The 20,964-nt window shown below is 42.5% G+C and overlaps 1 protein-coding gene across 1 annotated transcript in view; it reads left to right on the top strand.

The window, feature by feature from the left end:
• Positions 1–20,964, top strand: part of UMODL1 (uromodulin like 1) — a 62,990-nt gene that overhangs the window by 19,891 nt on the left and 22,135 nt on the right. The window contains 6 exon segments of the mRNA XM_077813582.1: positions 2,219–2,331; positions 5,235–5,454; positions 10,877–11,014; positions 11,609–12,382; positions 17,587–17,844; positions 18,344–18,456. Of these exon segments, the coding sequence (XP_077669708.1) occupies positions 2,219–2,331; positions 5,235–5,454; positions 10,877–11,014; positions 11,609–12,382; positions 17,587–17,844; positions 18,344–18,456 (1,616 nt within the window).

Here is a 20,964-nt window from a genome sequence, read left to right as displayed (position 1 = left end):
ATTCCCCATGAAGCCTTCAAGACCCCACCTTCAGCTTTCTTCCACTCACTCATGCTCTCTTCCCTTTACCCCAATGCTAGTGTAATTCAGATAACCAGCCAGCAGGGGTTGTGTGGAGCTGTGTGGCTCTTTTGTTACGCAGCTGGTAAAGGGAAGCACTTGCTTCCTGAGTCAGGCAATTAGAGACATAAATCTAATCTAGAATGTGGTGTTGCCCATGCAGGCAGCTGCCATTGCTGCACTACCCTTTTTTTCCAGTCAAGATAAATTGCAGGGGAGGTCCTGCTTTTGTCTGATTTAGAGCTGAGTTGAGAGAGGAACAAGGAAGTGAAGTGATTTACATAGGTATAAATCAGAGGCTCTCTGAGAATATTATAACTGACACACCTGCTTGAGTGAAGGCCAGATTTTGGTGAGCTAGTGCGCAACAGATCAGGATTGAAGTACATGGACAAGAGCTGTATAAAGAAGCTTGCAGAGGCTCTGCTATATTACAACTAGTTCCATCCACTCAGCCAATGCTGCTTCCCCCTCTGCTTTCACCTGCACCAAACGCCCTCCTAAATTTTAACAAGATACAATTTCTTTGTTTAAATGAGGTCAGTATTTACAGTTATATGAGTTAATGAGCCTCACAATCCAAGACATAAACTGGTCCCTAGCTGGGGTGAAGGAGAAATTTCCCCCATGGTAGAGCACTGCATAATTAGCTGCATCATCATGTGGGTGTTATACCTGGCTCTGAAGTATCCAACACTGGCCAATTTTTTACATAGGATATTAGGTGGACTATGGGTCTACTAAAGTTTTGCTGTTCCTTTGGTCTAAAATTATTTCCTGAGATCCCACATGGCCTCTTAAATCCGTCAGAAAAAATCAGAGCTGGCCAGAGGTCAACAATTCTGTTTCATGAGGCCTTCCAAAGTTTCAGAATTTGTTTTCGTTTCATATTGGAATGAGGACAAAACCTTTAGAAACAAAGTGGAAGTATGTTGAAAAGGTCAGGTTTTTGATTCTTCTCATTCTGGTTATAAGTATCAGAGAGCCCTGGACCTCAGAAACCTTCCCAGAAAAAAACTTTGTCAAATGTCTCTGAAAAACATTTGGGTTTCAACAAAAGAGAAAATTTAATCAGAAATGTCCCAACCTGTTCTAAGTAAAATATTTAGTTACAGCCATTGTGAGGATGTTGCTAGTCACCTTTTTGTAGGATTCTTCCCTTTAGTCAGCTAAGAAATTACAATGGTTTGACTCTGTAAGGAGCTACCTCTCTTATCTCTTTTGGAGGAGAAAATAGAGGTTATAGTGACTGAGGAAATATAGGTACATCAGTCAGATATGAAGGTAAAGCCACCAAAAAAAGAAAAAGGTCTTAGCTGTAGACTGAAAGTATCTATCTTATCTATGTTACAGGGTAAAGCAGTTGCTACAGGCTCTCAAGCTGCTGATTTCAGATAATACACTATACATGAAAGCCATTATTGTTTGTTAGGCAGTGGAAATTATATGTACCTTTTTTTAATCTTCATTTTAGGAATGCTGTTAATACCATGCAACATAATTTCCAATGACAAGTTGTGATGACCTGATAGGAACCCAGACCTGGATTTAAAAACACATTGGAGAATTTCTAAGTGCTTGTCTCTATCTTTAGAAGATCAGTAACAGAAAACTGGCTCTAGTTGTTTGGTTTAGCGTTAACACCTTAGAAATATAGTGGTCCATTTACTTCATACTAGTACTAGGTTATTGGACAGAGAATCTCACCTTCAGCACTAAGTATTTCTCCAATTATATTTTCTTTTCTATCACCCCCATGCCCATTCCGCATCATTACTTTCTACACAGATTTTCACTAATTTGCGGGATAGATGGGTCTAAAAGAAATACTTGGATACAAATGCTAGATCAAACTTCATATATAATGGGTGACTACAAAACAGATTTGAAAACTCCTAAATATTAGGGGTCAAAATCTAAACTTTCCCAAACTTCAGAGTGTTCAGATTCAGGCCAGATCCTCAGCTGTTGTAAATCAGAGGCGCTCCATTGACTTCAATGAAGCTATGCTAATTTACACCATCAAGGTTCCACTTCTGGTATTCAGTGTTTCAGTTTGCCCCTGAACCCAAATCTGAGGTTTTGATTCAGGTACATCAGTTTTGATCAAATCATTTCCTCTTCTCCTTTATCCATATTTTAATATTGTGTCTTATAGATGCCCAGATATTTGGTGTTACAATAAAGATCCTAAACTATAGCTTCACTGAACATTTCCACAACACGAGTAGCTCAGAATATCAAGAGTTTTCAAGCCTGTTGCTCAGAGAGGTAACACTAAAATATATGTGTGTAATTGTTTTAAACTTGGGATTTACTTAATGTCTCTGAGAAGCTTGTACACATTTACAAAGTCTGGTAAAAATCCTCAGGCCATTTCTTTGGACCTTCACTTACAATTGAAATAAAAGGAGTTTGCAAAATAAAAAAGCAAATCAGGGCCCTGACCTGGTTACCACTGAAGTCAATGGCAGTTTTGCCTTACAGAAGAGTGAAGGAAAAACAGTGATGCAGAAGAGTCTTCTCTACTTCAGATTTTTATATTGATAAGGAATTTGCTGCAAGTTGATCTGAGGATTTTTAATGGATCTTTGAAATGCATGTGTGGCCTGGGTTTCTTTGTGTTATGTTTTCAGCAATTTTTCACCTATTCTCCAAGCTCTTTCTCCTTTAAGCAGAGGAGGTTGGGTCAGGATTGCTTCTAATACCTCATTAGATATTCACATACTGCATGCCATGAATCTAAGGTGCTGTCAATTCATCAGTCATGAATTACGAAATAAATAGGCCTGAGTTTGGTTCCAGACATGAACTTCCACAAAGTGTGGGGAGTTTCAGATAGGGTATTCTGCTGTAGTTCCGTCTTATAGAGATGGGACCTCACTGTGAAGTTCAGATCTAAATCCAAGCCCAGAATTTCCCCAAACTATATGTACAGATGGGCCCAAGTCCCCTCTAAAGTTCAAAAAAGACTGACAACAAAAAGATTGGACATACAGGACCACATTTTCAAAGGAAGACACAACAGGTACATTTGCTTACCTAAATGGACATTTGCTCATGCAAAATGGGTAATTGCTTGCATAGGTGCAAGACGTAGGTTTCTGTGGCCATGAATACTCCACCCCTGTGGTAGAGTGGCATTTTTGCGAATCTGTCTATCTGACTCAAACAGCAAAATATTTTCAACACCATCTGAAGCCGCTGGAAAATCAGAACTCAGACCAGTCAAATAGTTTGCTCAGATTTGTGAACGTTTTGAGTGAAACTTAGCTCAGTTTGAGCAAACCTTACCTGCTTTATGCTTTCTTACACAGTCATAGAGTTTAAGGCTAGAAGAGACCACTAGATCATCTAGTCCAGTGTTTCTCAATAACTGGTCCATAGACTGGCACTGGTCTCTGAGATCTCCCTGGCCTCCTTCCCACCACCTGCACCCTAACCTCACATTGTAAACTCAAAGTAAAAATGTTCAGGATCATGCAGAAATCAAAGGCTGAAACCTGGAAAAAATTCTGCTCAAGCACCCACAAGGCAAAACTGCTAAGTTTAGCACACTCTAACACTGACATTAGTGCACGAGATTCATCCCTCCGGTAACTCCATTGGCTCAGAATACGCATCCACTTAGCTCATTGCTGGGAAAGCATAATATATTTGTTGTGTTGTCTTTCAGTCAATTCATTCAAATAAAACTGATTTATATAAGCTATCCATTTTTTAAAAAGTCAGTTTTGTCTTGTCCTAGTCTCAGATTTCTTTGTAATTGGATTCCACTGCACTTGGGTTGGGATTGTGTGTTTCAGATAAACTGCAGCCTGTGAGGGTTTCAGTCAGGTCACATGGAATTGAACAGGTGAATTAGGGACAAAGCAGCAGATGAGAGCTCTAAAATTGTACCATATTGGCATCAAAAGTTTAGGACATGAAGTCACTGGGACACATTTAGGCCTCGCGCAAGTGAGTTCAAGGCTAATGAAGTCAGTGGAATTCTGCTCATTTGAGCCAGGGCTCAGTTTGATCTGTAGCATCATTGTCCATTTGACAAGACATTTTTCGGAAGTGCCCAAGTCCCATTTTCAAAAGTCACTTAGGTGCCTTAATCTCACTAAAAGTCAATGAATCAATGAGACTTAGGCTCCTAAGCACCTGAGTGACTTCTGGAAATGAGACTTAGGCTTCTAAACCACTTAGGAGCTTTACATTTCTTTTACTGTAGTTCAGTTTCATAGCAGAGAATGGCTCCTATTCTTGGGTTCAGAGGGCTCAGTACAGAACTCAGGGAAAGAATAGGAAGCTGGATTTATGCTACCTCTGCACTCCCTGATCCTAGCACCTGCTGGGGGCTGACTTGACCTCAGATGTATTTTAGACCATCTCAGAGCTGCTCTAACTGGGATCAGTCCAGTAGTTTATCACAGAATGCTCCAACCTCTCCTTCTCCCCAGCATGCCTGTGACCTGGTCCTTACTCTTGGGGGAACAAAGGAGGTTGGTTATGGATTCTGGCTATGCTGGCCCACAGGCACCCTGGCATTACCCTATGCCAGGGGAATCCCTAGCTGGCCACCTAGACCAGGACTGAAGCTATTTCATACCTCATCGGAGCTGAGGAGTTGGCCCAGAATCTGAAATGCTAATTGACCCATCTCCACTCTTATTACCACATATCAAATCTTTTAGAACTTCATTCTCATTTACACGTGGCCCTTTGCACTGCTCTGGCAGAGCAAATAGGCCTTAAGATGGGTATAAATTACATTCACTCCCAAATTAAAACTCCTTTACGGTGTCAGAGTGGTGCAAAAAGGGGTGCTAAAGTAAATGAGAATTAGTCTTCAGAAACCCATCAGTGCTTGACAGCCAGGGCACTTACACAGAGAAAGGTAGATATTATAGCTTTGAAAATCTCTTCCTGGACACTCCAGATATTCAAAATGTATTGATTCTCTGTTCTTAATTCATGTTATGGCCTTCCACTGTGTTGTGAGTGTATTAGACTCAGCTGAATTGCTCGGTTTTTGCTGATTGATATCACAGACTGGATGATGTTTTTCTATAAGTGTTATATATAGAATATGAAGATAGATAGACAGCATACATGTTAAAAATTTGTAATGTGCTGCTTTAATTGTGTTCTTATTGTATTATCAACATTTCTCTCACTTTTTTCAGATTGAAAATTCATTTCCACCAAATATTTCTATATTATACAAAACTGGGAAGCTGAAGGTGCAAATTGAGTCCCTGAAAGCTGGAAGTATCATTGTGAGGCTTAGAATCATCGTACAGGATCCCGAGTTTCCAACAGACGTGTCCACATTCGCTCCTATGCTTCCTTCTCTGTATAGAAGCTCAGTGTTTTTGGTTGATCAGCAGAGCACCTCAGTAGAAGGTGGATCTTTTTGAAAAAAGTAGTATTTTCATAACCTGCGATAGCATTTAGATTCTTTGTCAAAAGTACTTTACACAGAAATAAGGTACAGTGTTAAGGTGACACAGTAGTATTGTAAGGAAAATAGAGAAATCAGACCTCCCTTCGCAGGCTTAGAACTAGAACGGGCCTCTTGTAACTCTTTGCCCCTTGGCCCAAGTGGCTAGGGAGAAAGGATGGTGGGCCTCTGTGGGCACCCTTCCCTCCGTTTATGCTGTCAGGGTCCTGATGTGGGAATGAATGGAGCCTGGATTAGCCAGTTTCCCCACTCCCTCTCTCCCTTCCTCCTCCGCTTTGTGGGATACTAGGAGGTTGCCATCTAGTGGGTAGCTGAGGATAGTGTGTGGATTTACTCGGTATGTGAAAGACACATCCCCTCTGGAATACTGTATATTCAAGGCTGCTGCTGTTGTGTTTGGTCCAGATTTTAAAAAATGCAATGCAACATTTCTGTGATAAAAGTCCAGCCAGAGGAATTACCTGATGTCATCCCAGTGAAATGAGCTAAGGAACTGTGCATGGAATTTATGTTGCAGTAGGTCCTCTTTAGATCTACAGTACCCACTATTTTTTCTAATCAGATGGTTCTGGCATCAGGTTTCAAAACGAACAGAGCCAACCACAGTTCAGACAGCTGCCAAAGGCAGCAAAATCGGTGGTTGGGTCTCTGAATAACGTGTCCTATGAAAGCTTATTTAGCACAGTCAAGAAAAGCCCCCTTCCAACTTCCCGATCTGGGTGGATGGAATTAATGAAGAGACAAACTGTAGCTGGTTTCAGAGTAGCAGCTGTGTTAGTCTGTATCCGCAAAAAGAACAGGAGGATTTGTGGCACCTTAGAGATGAACACATTTATTATGCTCTAATAAAGCTTATGCTCTAATAAATGTGTTCATCGCTAAGGTGCCACAAGTACGCCTGTTCTTTAAACTGTGGCTGAAGCATATATTGATCAAACTTCCATCAGACACAATCTTGCAAAGTGATAATGATATGTGCCAAAATACATCATTGGAGTGTTCGCCCCTTGCTGCACATACATCATACGGGAATTTTGAGCATGAAGGGGTGGGGGAGGGCAAAAGTTCTAAAATGTTTTAATTCAAAAATCCAGTAGAGTTCAAGCAACATTCTTACCCAGCAGCAATTCCCCGGAATGGCACAGACAACTGCTCCACTCTCCTGTATAGCTAGAAAATGGCTTATATGTTTCTTAACTCTGAACAAAACATTCGTTTATCAATAATTTCTGAAAATGAAACGCACACAATAAAGCTGAAAACACAGGGAAAGATTTGTATATCAGGCTTTCCAGCTGTATCAAAACTGCATCTTCTAACGATTCCTGGATAGCATGGCCATATCTTCAGCTGGTATAATCAGTATAGCTCAATTTCTATGAATGAATCTACACTGTTTTACATTCGCTAAGGATAAGGGCTTGATTTGACACAAAGTGAACTTGGCAGACCAGAGAATCCATCCCTAAAACAGCACAGCTGAAAAAACCAGGAGAGCTAATATAGCTGAAAGTACTGGGGCAATAAACATCTTTCTTTGGGGTCATATATTATCATGATCTATTATGTCTACTGTGGTAGTGTCTAATAGACTAACCGAAAATGGGATCTCAATGTCCTAGGCATTGTACAATCAGAGTAGTAGACAGGCCCTGCCCCGAAGAGCTGACAATCTAAACAGACAAGATAGATAAAGAATACAATATGTATGTACCGTACATAGGCAAATATAACATACCAGCAAGTGAACAAAGTGGGGGCCTGGAAAGAATTATTTTTATAATTGTTTGAGTGGGATAAGGATTAGCTGGATGAAAAGACTAAGGCCAAGTCTACGCTCAAAAATTAAGTCAACCCAGTGACGTCTCCCAGGATGTTAAAAAGCCAGACCCCTGAACAACATAGTTAAAATGACCTAACCCCTGGGGTAGACAGCACGAGGTCAGCAGAAGAATTCTTCCATCAACCTAGCTATTGCCTCTCAGGAAGATGGAATAACTGCGCTGATCGGAGAACCCCTCCTGTTGTTGCTGTGAGTGTCTACACTGAATTGCTATTTCAAGTGTAGACAAGCCCTAAGGAAGGGAGAAGGGACATTGAAGTGAGGGATAATGGCACGGGAGGAAAGGGAGGAGGGAAGTATGGAGAGCAGGTGGAATGATGCTGATCTGAAAAGACTGGGGATGGGGTGGGCGAGGGTGGCACAAACAGCCAATCAGCACAGGACAAAGAATTTAGCTGCTGTAACTGTTACCTCATGGAATAAGGTTTCAGAGTGGTAGCCGTGTTAGTCTGTATCAGCAAAAAGAACGAGGAGTACTTGTGGGACCTTAGAGACTAACAAATTTATTTGGGCATAAGCTTTCATGGGCTAAAACCCACTTCATCGGACGCATGCAATGGAAAATACAGTAGGAAGATATATATACACAGAGAACATGAAAAAATGGGTGTTGCCATACCAACTGTAATAAGATTAATCAATTAAGGTGGGCTATTATCATCAGGAGAAAAAAAACTTTTGTAGTGATAATCAGGATGGCCCATTTCCAACAGTTGACAAGAAGGTGTGAGTAACAGTAGGGGAAAAATAAACATGGGGAAATAGTTTTTACTTTCTGTAATGACCCATCCACTCCCAGTCTTTATTCTAGCCTAATTTAATGGTGTCCGGTTTGCAAATTAATTCCAGTTCTGCAGTTTCTCATTGGAGTCTGTTTTTGAAGTTTTTTTGTTGGAGAATTGTGACTTTTAGGTCTGAAATTGAGTGACCAGGGAGGTTGACGTGTTCTCCGACTGGTTTTTGAACGTTATAATTCTTGACGTCTGATTTGTGTCCATTTATTCTTTTGCGTAGAGATTGTCCGGTTTGACCAATGTACATGGCAGAGGGGCATTGCTGGCACATGATGGCATATATCACATTGGTAGATGTGCAGGTGAACGAGCCTCTGATGGTCTGACTGATGTGATTAGGTCCTATGATGGTGTCCCTTGAATAGATATGTGGACAGAGTTGGCAATGGGCTTTGTTGCAAGGATAGGTTCCTGGGTTAGTGTTTTTGTTGTGTGGTGTATGGTTGCTGGTGAGTATTTGCTTCAGGTTGGGGGACTGTCTGTAAGCGAGGACTGGCCTGTCTCCCAAGATCTGTGAGAGTGATGGGTTGTCCTTCAGGATAGGTTGTAGATCCTTGATGATGCGTTGGAGAGGTTTTAGTTGGGGGCTGAAGGTGATGGCTAGTGGCGTTCTGATACTTTCTTTGTTGGGCCTGTCCTGGAGTAGGTGACTTCTGAGTATTCTTCTGGCTCTGTCAATCTGTTTCTTCACTTCAGCAGGTGGGTATTGTAGTTTCAAGAACGCTTGACAGAGATCTTGTAGATGTTTGTCTCTATCTGAGGGATTGGAGCAAATGCAGTTGTATCGTAGAGCTTGGCTGTAAACAATGGATCGTGTGGTGTGTCCTGGATGGAAGCTGGAGGCATGTAGGTAAGTATAGTGGTCAGTAGGTTTCTGGTATAGGATGGTGGTTATGTGACCATCACTTATAAGGCTCTCAGTCTTGAGGGGTAAGGGAACTGGTGTACAGGGGGCACACTCAGCAAAATGGCAGGAAAACCTCAGTGAAAATCTTCACAAGTAATGAAATGTGTAAATTATTTTATAATTAGAGCTGAAACATCCTCCTAACAGCATAAAACTCTATCAAAAGTCAAGTGGGCCCAGGCCTTGGTAAAACATTACTGAAGTTCTTGCATTCCTCATGGTGTGATGGCACCCTATCAGTGGGGTTGGTTTCAACTTAAAAATGGATGTGGACTTTGGATAAATAAAATATGGCAATTAGCTCATGAGTCTGAAAGAGAGAGAAACAAAACGTTACTTAGGTGGGCAGTACTAAATGAAGCATGTGCTCAGGCACAAAGACAAATGCATGCGTGCACATGCACTTTTCCTCTTCTATTCCTAGAATAGGAGTTTCCTTTGTTATAGAAAAAAAAATCACAGTAATGAATATCGGTACATTTTCAGAACAGGAGCCTAAGGCTATGTCTACACTACACAGCTTTTAGCGCCATGGCTGTGTTGCTACAGGTGTGTTTCTAAAAGGTGCTCAGTGTAGCCGCTGTTTGTCGACTCTCCTGCCGACAAAAAACTTCCATCCCAAATGAGCGGCCGACAAAGAGCTGTTCACACGGGCGCTTGTCATTGGCAAAACTTGTCTCTTTCGGGCTGGGGGTGGGGGTGGGGGTGTTTTCTGAACACCCCTGAAAGGCAAAAGTTTTGTCATTCAGTTGCCAGTGTGGACATAGCCTAAGATGTTACGTTGAACAACTCAATTTTCCAGTCCTTTGGTCAGAGTGATTTGTTGCTGGGATTACATTTTCAGTATAGTCTTTTTTCCAAGTGAACTAGTGCTCTGATCCTGTAAAGATTTAGCCATGAGAGTAATTTAACATGTATGAGTAATCACATTGAACTTAATGGGACGACTTACATATGTAAAGTTAATCACATGTTTATGGGTTTGATGGATTGGGGTCTAAGTGTTCATGAAAGATGCCAGAGAGAGTGCCCTGGAGAATTAAGTCTTGTATTTAGCCACATACATAGCACTGGCAGTGGTGGTGGAAGCGTTTTCCACTTTACCATAGCAGGGCGCCCTTACATTTAAGCATTTTCTTACATACCCAAACCATGGTCTCTCTCCTGAGACTGCCTAAAAGGGTTTCAGCTATGACACTAGATTTTATGCTATTGCTTTTACAAAGAACACATTTTTTTTTAAAGAATGGGAGTTTTCACCCTTAGAACTGCCTCCTCCAAAAGTTCAAGACTGTTCCCTGTGGGCATCACTTATTCCAAATAAGAAAAATTTGGATCCAAATTCTGTTTAAACCTTAGTAAATTTCCAGTGGACTTGCTGCTCCATAGGCATCCGTGGGTTGTAACTTCATTGGTACATGAAATCTCATGAGATGTGGTAAACTGAATTCAGCGGAGTGTATGCTCCAGAGTAACTTGTTTCTCTGGTGTAAATACACATTGTATTTTCTAATGCCCAACCAACTTTCTCTGGTTCAAGCTTACAGTATGTCTTGTTTTAAATCTATGACAAAAATCTAAATAATCCCCTTTACAAAAATCTTTTCCTGACTAGGACACCCATTTAAAAAAAATTTGATCTGCAAGGATATCAAGATCAGACAATGTTCTGAGTCACTCAAACCTGGGATCTCAGATAAACTGTGAGGACTGAGAACTATATAAATAAGCGCAAGAGTATTTTGTGATTATTTGTAGTTATAACTCAATTCAGCCAGAAAAGAGATTGTTTTACTGACACTTTGGTTTTGGCATTACAGACTGGGACGAATGTGCATCTCGTTCAGAGAATGACTGCTGTATATATGCAGAGTGTATCAATTTAATGGGATCATACATGTGCAGATGTAAGACAACCATGGATACCAATCCATCTCGACCTGGGAGAAACTGTGAAGGTGAGCATTTAGTTTCTTTTTTCAGGAAAAGCTGGAACACGTCATTTTGCCACCTCCACTTTATTTTTATAGTCATCTATCGTTTATATAGTGCAGAATGTGTGCACAGTACTTTACACATGTCTATAAGGCAAGGTCCTTGCCCTAGGAGCATACAGTGTACCGTCTCCTATGCTCAAGGGCCTGCATTGTGACCACCATCCTTCCAGGAAGGGAGAACTGGGTAGGTCTCCCTTTGGAACCTCTCAGTATCACTCCTTAATCAGCCAGAAGGGTGGCTTTTGAGTAATGAGTTCCTGTGCATCCCAGGAGCTAAGTGCTCTTCTCAGTGGTGATCCATGTCCTGCTGACCAGAAGAAAGGGAGACCAGGAATTGAATCTGCTTCTCTTGTGTAGCAAGGCAGAGCAGTAAACCACACTACCAGATCCTGTTTTGAGTAGCTTATTGGGTAAAATGTGTTAACGAAATACACACGTCTTACTTACATGACACTAAAATGATCTGATAGATTTTAAAATAAATTAGGGAATGTTCTAATGTTTTATTCCTTTGGTTTGAACGTCCATTTCAGTGTCATAACAATGTTGTTACAGGTGAAATTGTGAACCCAGTTACTGAAACAATGCCCCTATATGAATCAGGCGGGACAGAAATACCACCTGAAACAAGTACTGGACTGCATGCTTCACCAGCAATCACTGAAATAAGAACAATGACTACTCTCAGCTCCAAGAGGAGTACCACATTAAATATACCTACTCTGCTACCATCAAGTGGCACACAAGCGTCAAGCAGTCATTCTTCCATCAGCAGTCCTCCAGTAACTCAGAGACAAGGCATGATATCATCAATTGGATTTGAAAGAAATAATAGGACAATTGGTACGGAGGGTCCAACAACCATCAAAACACTAGTCGTGGTGACAGAACAATGGAAAGATGTAAGTGCATCACTTGAAAACTCCATGGAAGAGACTTTAACTGCTGCACCACAGCCACTGACTACTGTTACCAATGCATCCATGGATGCAACCAGTCAAGAGCGGCACACTTCACCATTGCCCATATTATATATGGTTTCAAATACAACTTCTGCTGTTGTGAGAAATAAATCTATTGGAGAGACCCACGTACCTCTCCAGGTTCCTGAAGCAAGTTCTCAGGATGGCTCCAGTACATCCCTGCCTACTACAGAAAACCCTACAATTTATACCATAAATTCCACCCTTGATGTACATGAAGAGATCAGAAAAGTTAGCAACTCTTGGTCTGAGACCTCTCCTAAAGAATCATCCTCAGTGCCACCTGTTTCCCCTGACTTCTCACCACCAGCTTTCAGTGCAACTACTTTCCCGACCACAGACTGTAGTAAGTATGCATCACAGCACTATCCTGGATGCTTGGTAATTGTTCACAAGAAGAAAGAAGTCAGGGTTCTGAAAAATGCGTAGTTGTGTATGTATTTGGGTATGGGATGGGATTGACCAAAATTTAGTTTGTCTTTTTGAACTATATATTTTCTTGTAGGCTTGGCTTTATTCTTAGGTGCAATTTTCTAAATAAGCATGTCAGAGCATTGCCAAAATAACCGAACCATCCAATGTTTTGATAGTAATGTAGTTTCATCGATTTGTAACACTTTAGAAGTTGTCCTCAAAAACAATGAGGTGATTCATGTAACACCTTAAATGTTGCTCCATTTAACATTATGATAAACCTCTTAGGCCTCAATGATCTGGGGAGGGATCCTCTCTCTTGCTATGACACTTGTAGGCTGCAGCCTACAAAGACTATTAAAGTCCCTTTGCCAGCTGAGGGAGTGTTTCCCTGGCACAGGAGAAGGTAGGCTACCCACAGGTTGAGGAGTCTGTATAACTTGGTGGGTGGCGAGAGATGGTCTGATCTTGTACTTCCCTAAAAGTTGCCAGTCAGGCAAGGGTCAGCCGGACTCCTGAAAACCCCAGCAAAGAGCGGAAGTGTGTGGAAATCTGAGAGCAACTTTATGAAGACTTCTAATGAAGAGTGATTTAGGGCAATGAGGAGGCATGATCTGTTTGGATCTGGGGAGATGTACTACAATGGTTCTTATGAATTTTCCACCTTTCCACCTACCTCCTTGGGCCTCATTTTATCTCTTGGAAACTCTCTCCCACTCGTTCCTGGGGTCCCACCCTCGCCTCTCTCTGCTCTCTTGAATCCCCTCATCCCTTCTGCCACTTACCACCACCAGCCAGGGCCGGCCCACAACATTTTGGCACCTGAGGCAGGGAGCGCAAATGAATCCCCCATGCTCCCTCGCTTGGGCCAAAACTTTGAAAGGTCTCAAGTCTGCCTTCTTCCTGTTCTACCCTCTCATGGTACTGCTCTGCTACCTACCCCAATAAAGGAGAACTAACAACTTAAAATGCCTTGTTCATAAATTTTAAGTAACACTTAACTTTCAAATGCCTGAACAGCAAATGTAACTTTTCTTGTCTGCACAGTAAACACTGGCATTTTTATCTGTTTGAATAATCAAAGTCGTGCTTTCCATTCCTTCTTGGTTGCAAAGATTTGAACTGCTTCCTGCTGAAGGTCCACAGTCTGGGCCAGCTCATGTTCTATTAAGATGGTTGCAAGGCCAACCAGCCTCTCCTGTGTCATTGTGGAGCGTAGACATGTTTTTATTAACATCAGCTTGGAGAAGCTGCGTTCTCCACTGGCAACTGTTACAGGAAGTGTTAAAAGTATGCTCAGAGCAACAAAAGCATTTGAAAAGAGGGTGGTCATCTTATTTGTGCACATATATTCCAGAGCAGCCTTTGGAATTGATCCTGCTGAAATGTATCTTGAAAGGGCTTTCAGTTCATCACCTAAATCACTCGCATCAATATCACGCATGTCATCATGTGTCAATACTGTCTCTAGTGTCCTGCATTGCTGGTGTAGGCCTTCTTCAGGTATAGTGAGGAGTTCTGGAATATCATACAACATCCCAGATATACTGATGTGTTCCTTGAGCTGCATGAAACGTTCTTCAACTGACTGTATTGCACAATCTAGCACCTGGTTAAAGAATTCAACTTTGAATTGTTGTTTGGGGTCTCTTATGGGATTATCCCATGCCTTGTAATCAAAATGTCATCTTCTTTGGTGACTCTTGTATTCTTGAATGGGTGGGAAAATAGCTTCAGTGTGAAGTTCCTCTGCCAACTTCTGTGCACCCTTCAGAACATTTTGAAATCCCCCATCTGACCGGTAAGACTGTAGGTATGACTTTGCTTTGTCCAGTTCTTCCATTGCTCCAGATATATCAAGGTCAACACTTTGGAGTCTCTTGCTTACAGCATTTATTTCAAACAGTATGTCATGTCAAAACACTAAGCCGCACAGAAATTTGAAGTTATGTATGTTTCTGGTGATTCCATTTCCCTCTGCCACTGTTCTCCTGCAAACAGTTCCTGTCATAGCATTATCCTCCATAATGGCAACTATGGCATCATCTATCTTCCCAGTTTGGTGTTTGTTAGGCTTTATCGCCTCCACTCGACTTTCCCATCGTGTGGCACTAAGTGGTTTCAGTGTCAGAGAGGATGTTCACAGATGTTGCTTCAAAATTTGCCATCGATGAGTTGATGCAAAGAAAAATACACAGATGCTTTGAATTACATTAAAAAATTCAGCAGCCTCACTAGAAGCTGATGCTGGATCACTGACCACCAAGCTCAATGAATGAGAACTGCATGGGACAAAAAAAGCTCGAGGGTTTAACTCATGGATTCGTGTCTGCACTCCTCTGTTCTTTCCTCTCATGTTGGCACCATTATCGTAGCCCTGACCTCTCATGTCAGCTATCGCAATTCCTGTATCATTCAGCTTTATAAGAAGCACATTTGTCATACCAGCTCCTGTAGTATCAATGTCAATAAATTCTAGAAAATGCTCTCTGACAATCACCATTGCAGGGGCCTTTTCACTGGGTTCTGTTGTTGTTACAAACTGCACCATTAACGTAATTTGTTCCGTATGGCTGATGTCAGGTGTGCAGTCCAGAATAACAGAGTAATATCTTGCTGACTTCAGATAAGCCACAATCTTCTGTTTGACTTTTGTTGCCAGTAACTGTATGATCTCATTTTGAATTGTTTTTCCAAGGTAGTGGTGTGTGTACATTTCTTGGGTGGTGACTCTTCTTAGATGCTCCTGGAGTACAGCATCAAACTCAGCCATCAGCTCCACAATTTTAAGGAAGTTTCCATTGTTTGGCACATGCAGCTGATCTGAAGTGCCACGCAGTGCTAGGTTTTGGGTAGCAAGCATTCTCACAATGGCAATGAGCCTTTTCAGAACATTTTGCCAGTAAAGAGACTCTGATGCAGTCTTCTCTTGATGCTGATTATCTATGGTGGCCTTTAACCTTAGTCTCATCTCAAGCTCATTCCACCTATGGAATGCTCTCTGGTGATTTGCTGCCTTCTCATGGCATGCCAGATTTCTAGCCAGATTTTTCCAGTCCTTTGTTCCTGTAGAACCCAACGTGGCTGGAACATTAGACTGGAAGAGTTTGCAACAAAACCAGTATGCAGCATTCTGGGTGTTTGGGTACGTAAGCCAGTGGTCCCCAACCTTTCTGTGGGAATAGCACATTTCTATTCCCAGAAGGCTTGGGCGGTTGCCAGAGACCCTGCAGCCAAAATGCCGCCGAAAAGTGGCAGTGAAAAGAAGCATCTCCGCAGAAATGCACTTCTCAGTGGCATTTCAGCAGGCGGTTCTCCAGTGGACGCACTCGGCGGTGGCATTTTGGCGGTGCAGTGTCCTGCGGGCGCACACAACTGCCCTGGCGGGCGCCATTGCACCCACGGGCACTGTGTTGGGGACCCCTGACATAAGCCATGGCCTCTCCGCTTTGTCACCATTGGGGATTTCATGCCAGTAATGTGTTGGATGGAAACTTCTATTTTCATTGTCTTTGGGGAACATGAAGTTTTTCACTTGCTGTGTCCCATGCACTACAAGGAAGTCACTCAGGCTACTGCTCAAGTGGGTCCACAGTCCTGGATCATCTAGACTTAAGGAACTAAACTCAGCAGCAGCTGTTTCTTGCGCCTCCATCACACTCTTCTCTGATCTACACTTTTCTTCAGGATTGTGCACGGTTACATCCATTTGAGATGGAGATATGGATGCTGCAGTAGCTGCCAGGTCACCTGCACTCTGACTAACTGGAAGATCAGGCATCTCCTCACCACTCACATCCTCACTGGGGCCAGAAGGCTCACCATGAACATTTGTGTCTATGTATCTCAGGAGAGCTCCTTCCTGCTTAGATAGAAAAGCTTCCTTTGCTTTCTTTCTTTTTCTGAATGCTGCCCCAGAGGGGCGTTTTCTTCTTTCACTCATGACTGCTGTTCTGTGCCAGCTATAGTGGCTCTCAACACTCAACTGAAGGGGACAAATAAGCAGGCTGGTAGCAGGGCCTGAGTGAGGGAAGATATCAGCATCTTAAGGGCCTAACTGGCTCCTACTGCTTCAGTTGACTGCCTGTTCTCCTCAAGTGGGTTCAGGGAAGCAGCAGGAAACAGGAAGCTCCCTGAGAAGCTCGTGTTAATCAGTCCAGGCTCCTGGGGGTGCAAGAGAGGTACATAAGAGACTCCTCCTCCTCTCTCTCCCTGCAGCTCCTGCTGCTTTCTGTTATTCCCTCTCACCTTTTCTCCTGCCTGCCTGTTATATCTCTTGTGCCCTCCTTCCTCCAGCACAGCACTCCACCATCTCTGTGCATCTAGAGCGGAGAGAATACATATGCCCCAGCAGCAGACACAATTTTCTACACTCTGGGTCCTAGTGGCGCCCCCCCGCCCACAGTCTGGCACCTGAGCAGGCCGCCTCAGTTTGCCTCATGGTAAGGCCAGCTCTGCCACCAGCTCCCTCTCCTGAGTCCCTTCTAGTGCTTTGTGAAGCTGCCTAGCACAGCACACAGGATGTTGGCTGGATGGCTGCTTCTCCTGTCCTTGCTGCCTCCTCTGAAGATAATGAAAGCTGAGAAAGGGGACAGCCAAGGGCCTGCTGCTAGCTACCGTGACTGAGAAGAGGAAACATCATAACAGCATCTGCTGGCTTGAGGCAGGAAGTACAGGGTTTTTGAGGAACCCACCCCCCCTGCTCTGTGTGTCAAGGGTCCCATAGCATCTCCCTGGTGCAACATCTCTGCCCTGGAGTTTACCCATCCAAATACTCTCCTTATCTAATCTTGCTTAGCTTGCTATCAGTACAGGCTTTAGCTAATATTAGACTTGTTTTATTTGTTAAAATTTACATGCAGATATTTTAATATTGAAAATTACCTAAGTAATGGTCATTCAAGTCAGATACTTTCTAGAATCCATTCCAAGGCTGCAAGACAAACTGCAGCAGACACACTGAGTAAAAATGCTTAAATTCCAATAATCTATCATTTAATTTTAAAGGCATTCCTTCTGCATCAGAATCATTGTGGGGTCGAGAACACCTGCTTAAATCGCTAGTTCTAAGATAAATGTGGTACTTTCCCCGCTTATCCCAGAGGTTTGATTGATGATGATTTCTTTTCTTCCCAGTACCTGTGCCAGCTCAAAGGATTATTTTCTCCAATGTGACTAGCATCAGCTTTCATGTAGCCTGGTCCACAGATTCTGCACTGAATCCTGCTTTCCGATTTCTACTGCTTCAGGATAAACAGCTAATATGGGAGGCTCAAACTGAGAGCATGAGTCTGACAGTGTCAGGGCTAGAACCTGGGATCTTGTACACCGTTGAAATCGTGACAAAAGTCTGTGGGAAGGAAAGTAAACCAGCACGCCAGAAAGTAAAGACTGGTAATTTCATTTAGAAACAACTCTTATGATTGCTTCTTAAAGGGTCAGCTCTTAATGCCACTGAAGTCAATGGGGGAAATGGACTTCTATTTATAAGAGAGCGCATGGCCAGGACAGGGTTTGGTGGACATACTAAGGATGATTTAGTGGCAGCTGTTGGATGTGTGGTCAGGTAGAAAACAATGGGCTGACAATGACTGCAAATTTAACAGTGGTATGAAGTCAACACTTGAGGCTGGCACTGGAGTGGTACCATTGATATAAATCATGTCTTGTGGATCTCCTCCCTTCCCATTCATAGGTATGGGACATCTCTGTAGCAATTACAGGAGTTGCTTCTGTGGGAAAGTAATACTGGGAAACTATTTATGTTAGTTTGACCCGATTCAGCAGGTAGAAACTAGGAGGAGTACCTATGCCATGTGCCAGACAGCATTCTTCAGAACACCAATGGTCTGTGGATCACATTCTTCTAAATAACTTTTTTCTGATTTTGCAGCTGTTCAAAAACTGAATGGATCAGTAAGAATAACAAATGTGAAATATACTGCAGGCTTGAGCAATGCAAGTAGTGAACAGTATCGTAATTTCATACAGCTGTTTCTTGGTGAAGTAAGTTGATTTAAAATGGTCATTATTTGTAAATGGGCTTCATAAAATGAGGAATATGATTGGCCAATGATGGTTCTGTACCATATATGTATCCCCATATACCGAAATGAATTGAGACCTATTGATTACATTAGAAAAAAAAAGGAAGCATGGTGCAGTGGTTAGAGCATGAGCCCAGGAATCAAAATTTTGGGAGTTTATTCCTGGCTCTCTGTGCCTCAATTTCCCCATCAGTTACATGGGGATAATCAAGCAGACTTAACTCATAGGCAAGTTTTGAGGGGCTAATGAATGTTGTTGAAGCACGTAGAGATCTTTGGACTGCAAGGCACTATATCAGTGCAAATTAATTCTGTTGTTGTCCTTTCTCAGGTACACACATGTCTGATATAGTACTGATTTTTATTATTATCCTGTTTCATATCCCCTCATTTTACAGCCTATTTCCCCCTCCCTTTATTAAGTCAGCTTTAATATCACATTTAATTAGGGCAAAGAATACCCAACTACTTGGAAGATCTATTTATCTCCTTTAACAGTCTTGTAATTCAGAGGGGCTTCCTTTGGAAGTGCCACCCTCCTTTTCTTATTTTTTTGGCTAATCCATCAATTGTTTGTCTTTGTTGTTCCTTTTGGCATTTATTCAACCAACACACAGGTCCCTTTACACTGGAAAACCATTGGACATATTCCAGCTGCCTGTCTCCTCTCACCAGTGTGCATTACTGAAACATTGTTTGGGAGATTAATACTGACAATGATAAATTCGTGATTGACCATTCTAGAGCTTTTCATCCAAAGACAGCAAAACACTTTAAGTATCCCTGAAAAACAGCCATCTCTGGGATGCAAAGTGGCAACAGTTTAACCATGCTCAGGAAGAGTTCAGGATACAAAGTGAAGAATGCTCTACGCAGCATGAAAATACAGGGGAATTCTTATCGAGAGAGAATGTGTAAAGTATAAAATAACTTCCCACTGTTGCTAGTTTACACCTTCCCTATGTGCAGTCAATGGGTCACAGCTTTCTTGAAGCTGTTTAGGCCTCAGGCTGACACATCCTAGCAATACTTGTTCAACAGCCGTAAAATGAAAGTGACATGTTCATGAAAAGTAAAAATGCAGCAAGTATCCACTGACCTCCCTCTTATTCATCATTGTTATATGTTTCAGGCTATTTTGGATATTAGAACCTTGATCAAGGCCTTGTCCCAGTTCCTGTCCCTTTCAAATTTTATTACAATGGATAAAATGAAATATTTTATCTTCATGCAGCATACAATCAACTTCTCTGCTTCAGAAGATCATTAACATAAGTAGTTTATCTTTAAAAAGATTAGGTAGCGAAATTAAAGTAAGATTGATAGCAATGTAAGCTAGGACACACAGTGTAAGCTAGGTCACACCCCTGCTTTAGGCTTAAGTTGATCACCTGTGAAAATAAGGAAATAATTGTTCCTTCCAACAATACTACTGGCCAGGTATTTATGGAGTCTTTCCCTTCCATCTGTGAACCATTAGACATAAGCCACTGCCTGAGGCAAAATATTCTTCCTCCTGATAGAGTCTTATGACAATTCTTGTGTTCCTATCTGTCAAAGAAGAGAGAGTCTGGAAAATAAAAAGAACTTTACAATTTTCTTTTCGGGATGTAAGGTCCAGACCTTGATCCCATTAAAGTAAATGGGAAAAGTCCCACTGATTTTAAGAGCAGGATCAGGCCCCAGGTTAAGTTAGCTTTGCCGGTACAAAAAGAGCAGGATGTTGCAGTGAAGGGTTGAAGCCCAGGAAACTGCAAGGCCTTGAGTCAGCAGTGGGGAAAGCTCAAGAAGCAGGAGAGAGTGAGTAAAACTCTCCAGGCAGGGAGGCCTGGCCTGGGAGGGGGAGACGATACAAAGGCCCAGTCGGAAGGGGCCAACTGGAAGAAAAGTGGAGAAGGCAGTGCTGGGAAGATTAAATATAGTCCCTCAGGGAGGTGGGGCTGTACCCAGCTGAAACTGGGTTGAAAACCCTATGAGTTTGTGGTTTTTTGAATTATCAGGAGAGAGACGCTGAACTGGGGTTGGGGCCTAGTGAGCCAGTCTGCACCCTAAGTACACAATAAATTGGCCCTCAGGAGGGGATTATTTGAACTGAGTGTGTTCTTAAAGGAGGGGAAAAACAGAGGCAGGGTGATGTAGAGTGACCTTTGGCCCTGGGGGGTGCTCAGCTGGGGCTGCCAGTGTTACACACCTTAAGCCTGGCTTGGAGGAACTGTCCTTGGGAGTGAGAGGGTCATTCTGTCTCTGGGTACGTTCCTCAGCCTCTCTGTTGAGACTACCAAGAAGGATGGCAGTTAGTGGCAGTTGTGGGGGTGGTCTGGGTGACATGGACTCGAGTCTATTAGTGCTGGACTTGGTTGCACTTTTCTTCCAGTTGGCCCCATCATAAAATGCAGTCGGTGAGGACAGCAGCGGTGTGGGGGCAGAGTAAGAGGTGGGAAGGATTGGTACCCGCCATCCTAAATAG

Source organism: Eretmochelys imbricata, chromosome 1, assembly GCF_965152235.1.
Source record: "Eretmochelys imbricata isolate rEreImb1 chromosome 1, rEreImb1.hap1, whole genome shotgun sequence".
NCBI classification, from domain to species: domain Eukaryota; kingdom Metazoa; phylum Chordata; order Testudines; family Cheloniidae; genus Eretmochelys; species Eretmochelys imbricata.
This window is presented reverse-complemented; position numbering and strand designations above follow the sequence as displayed.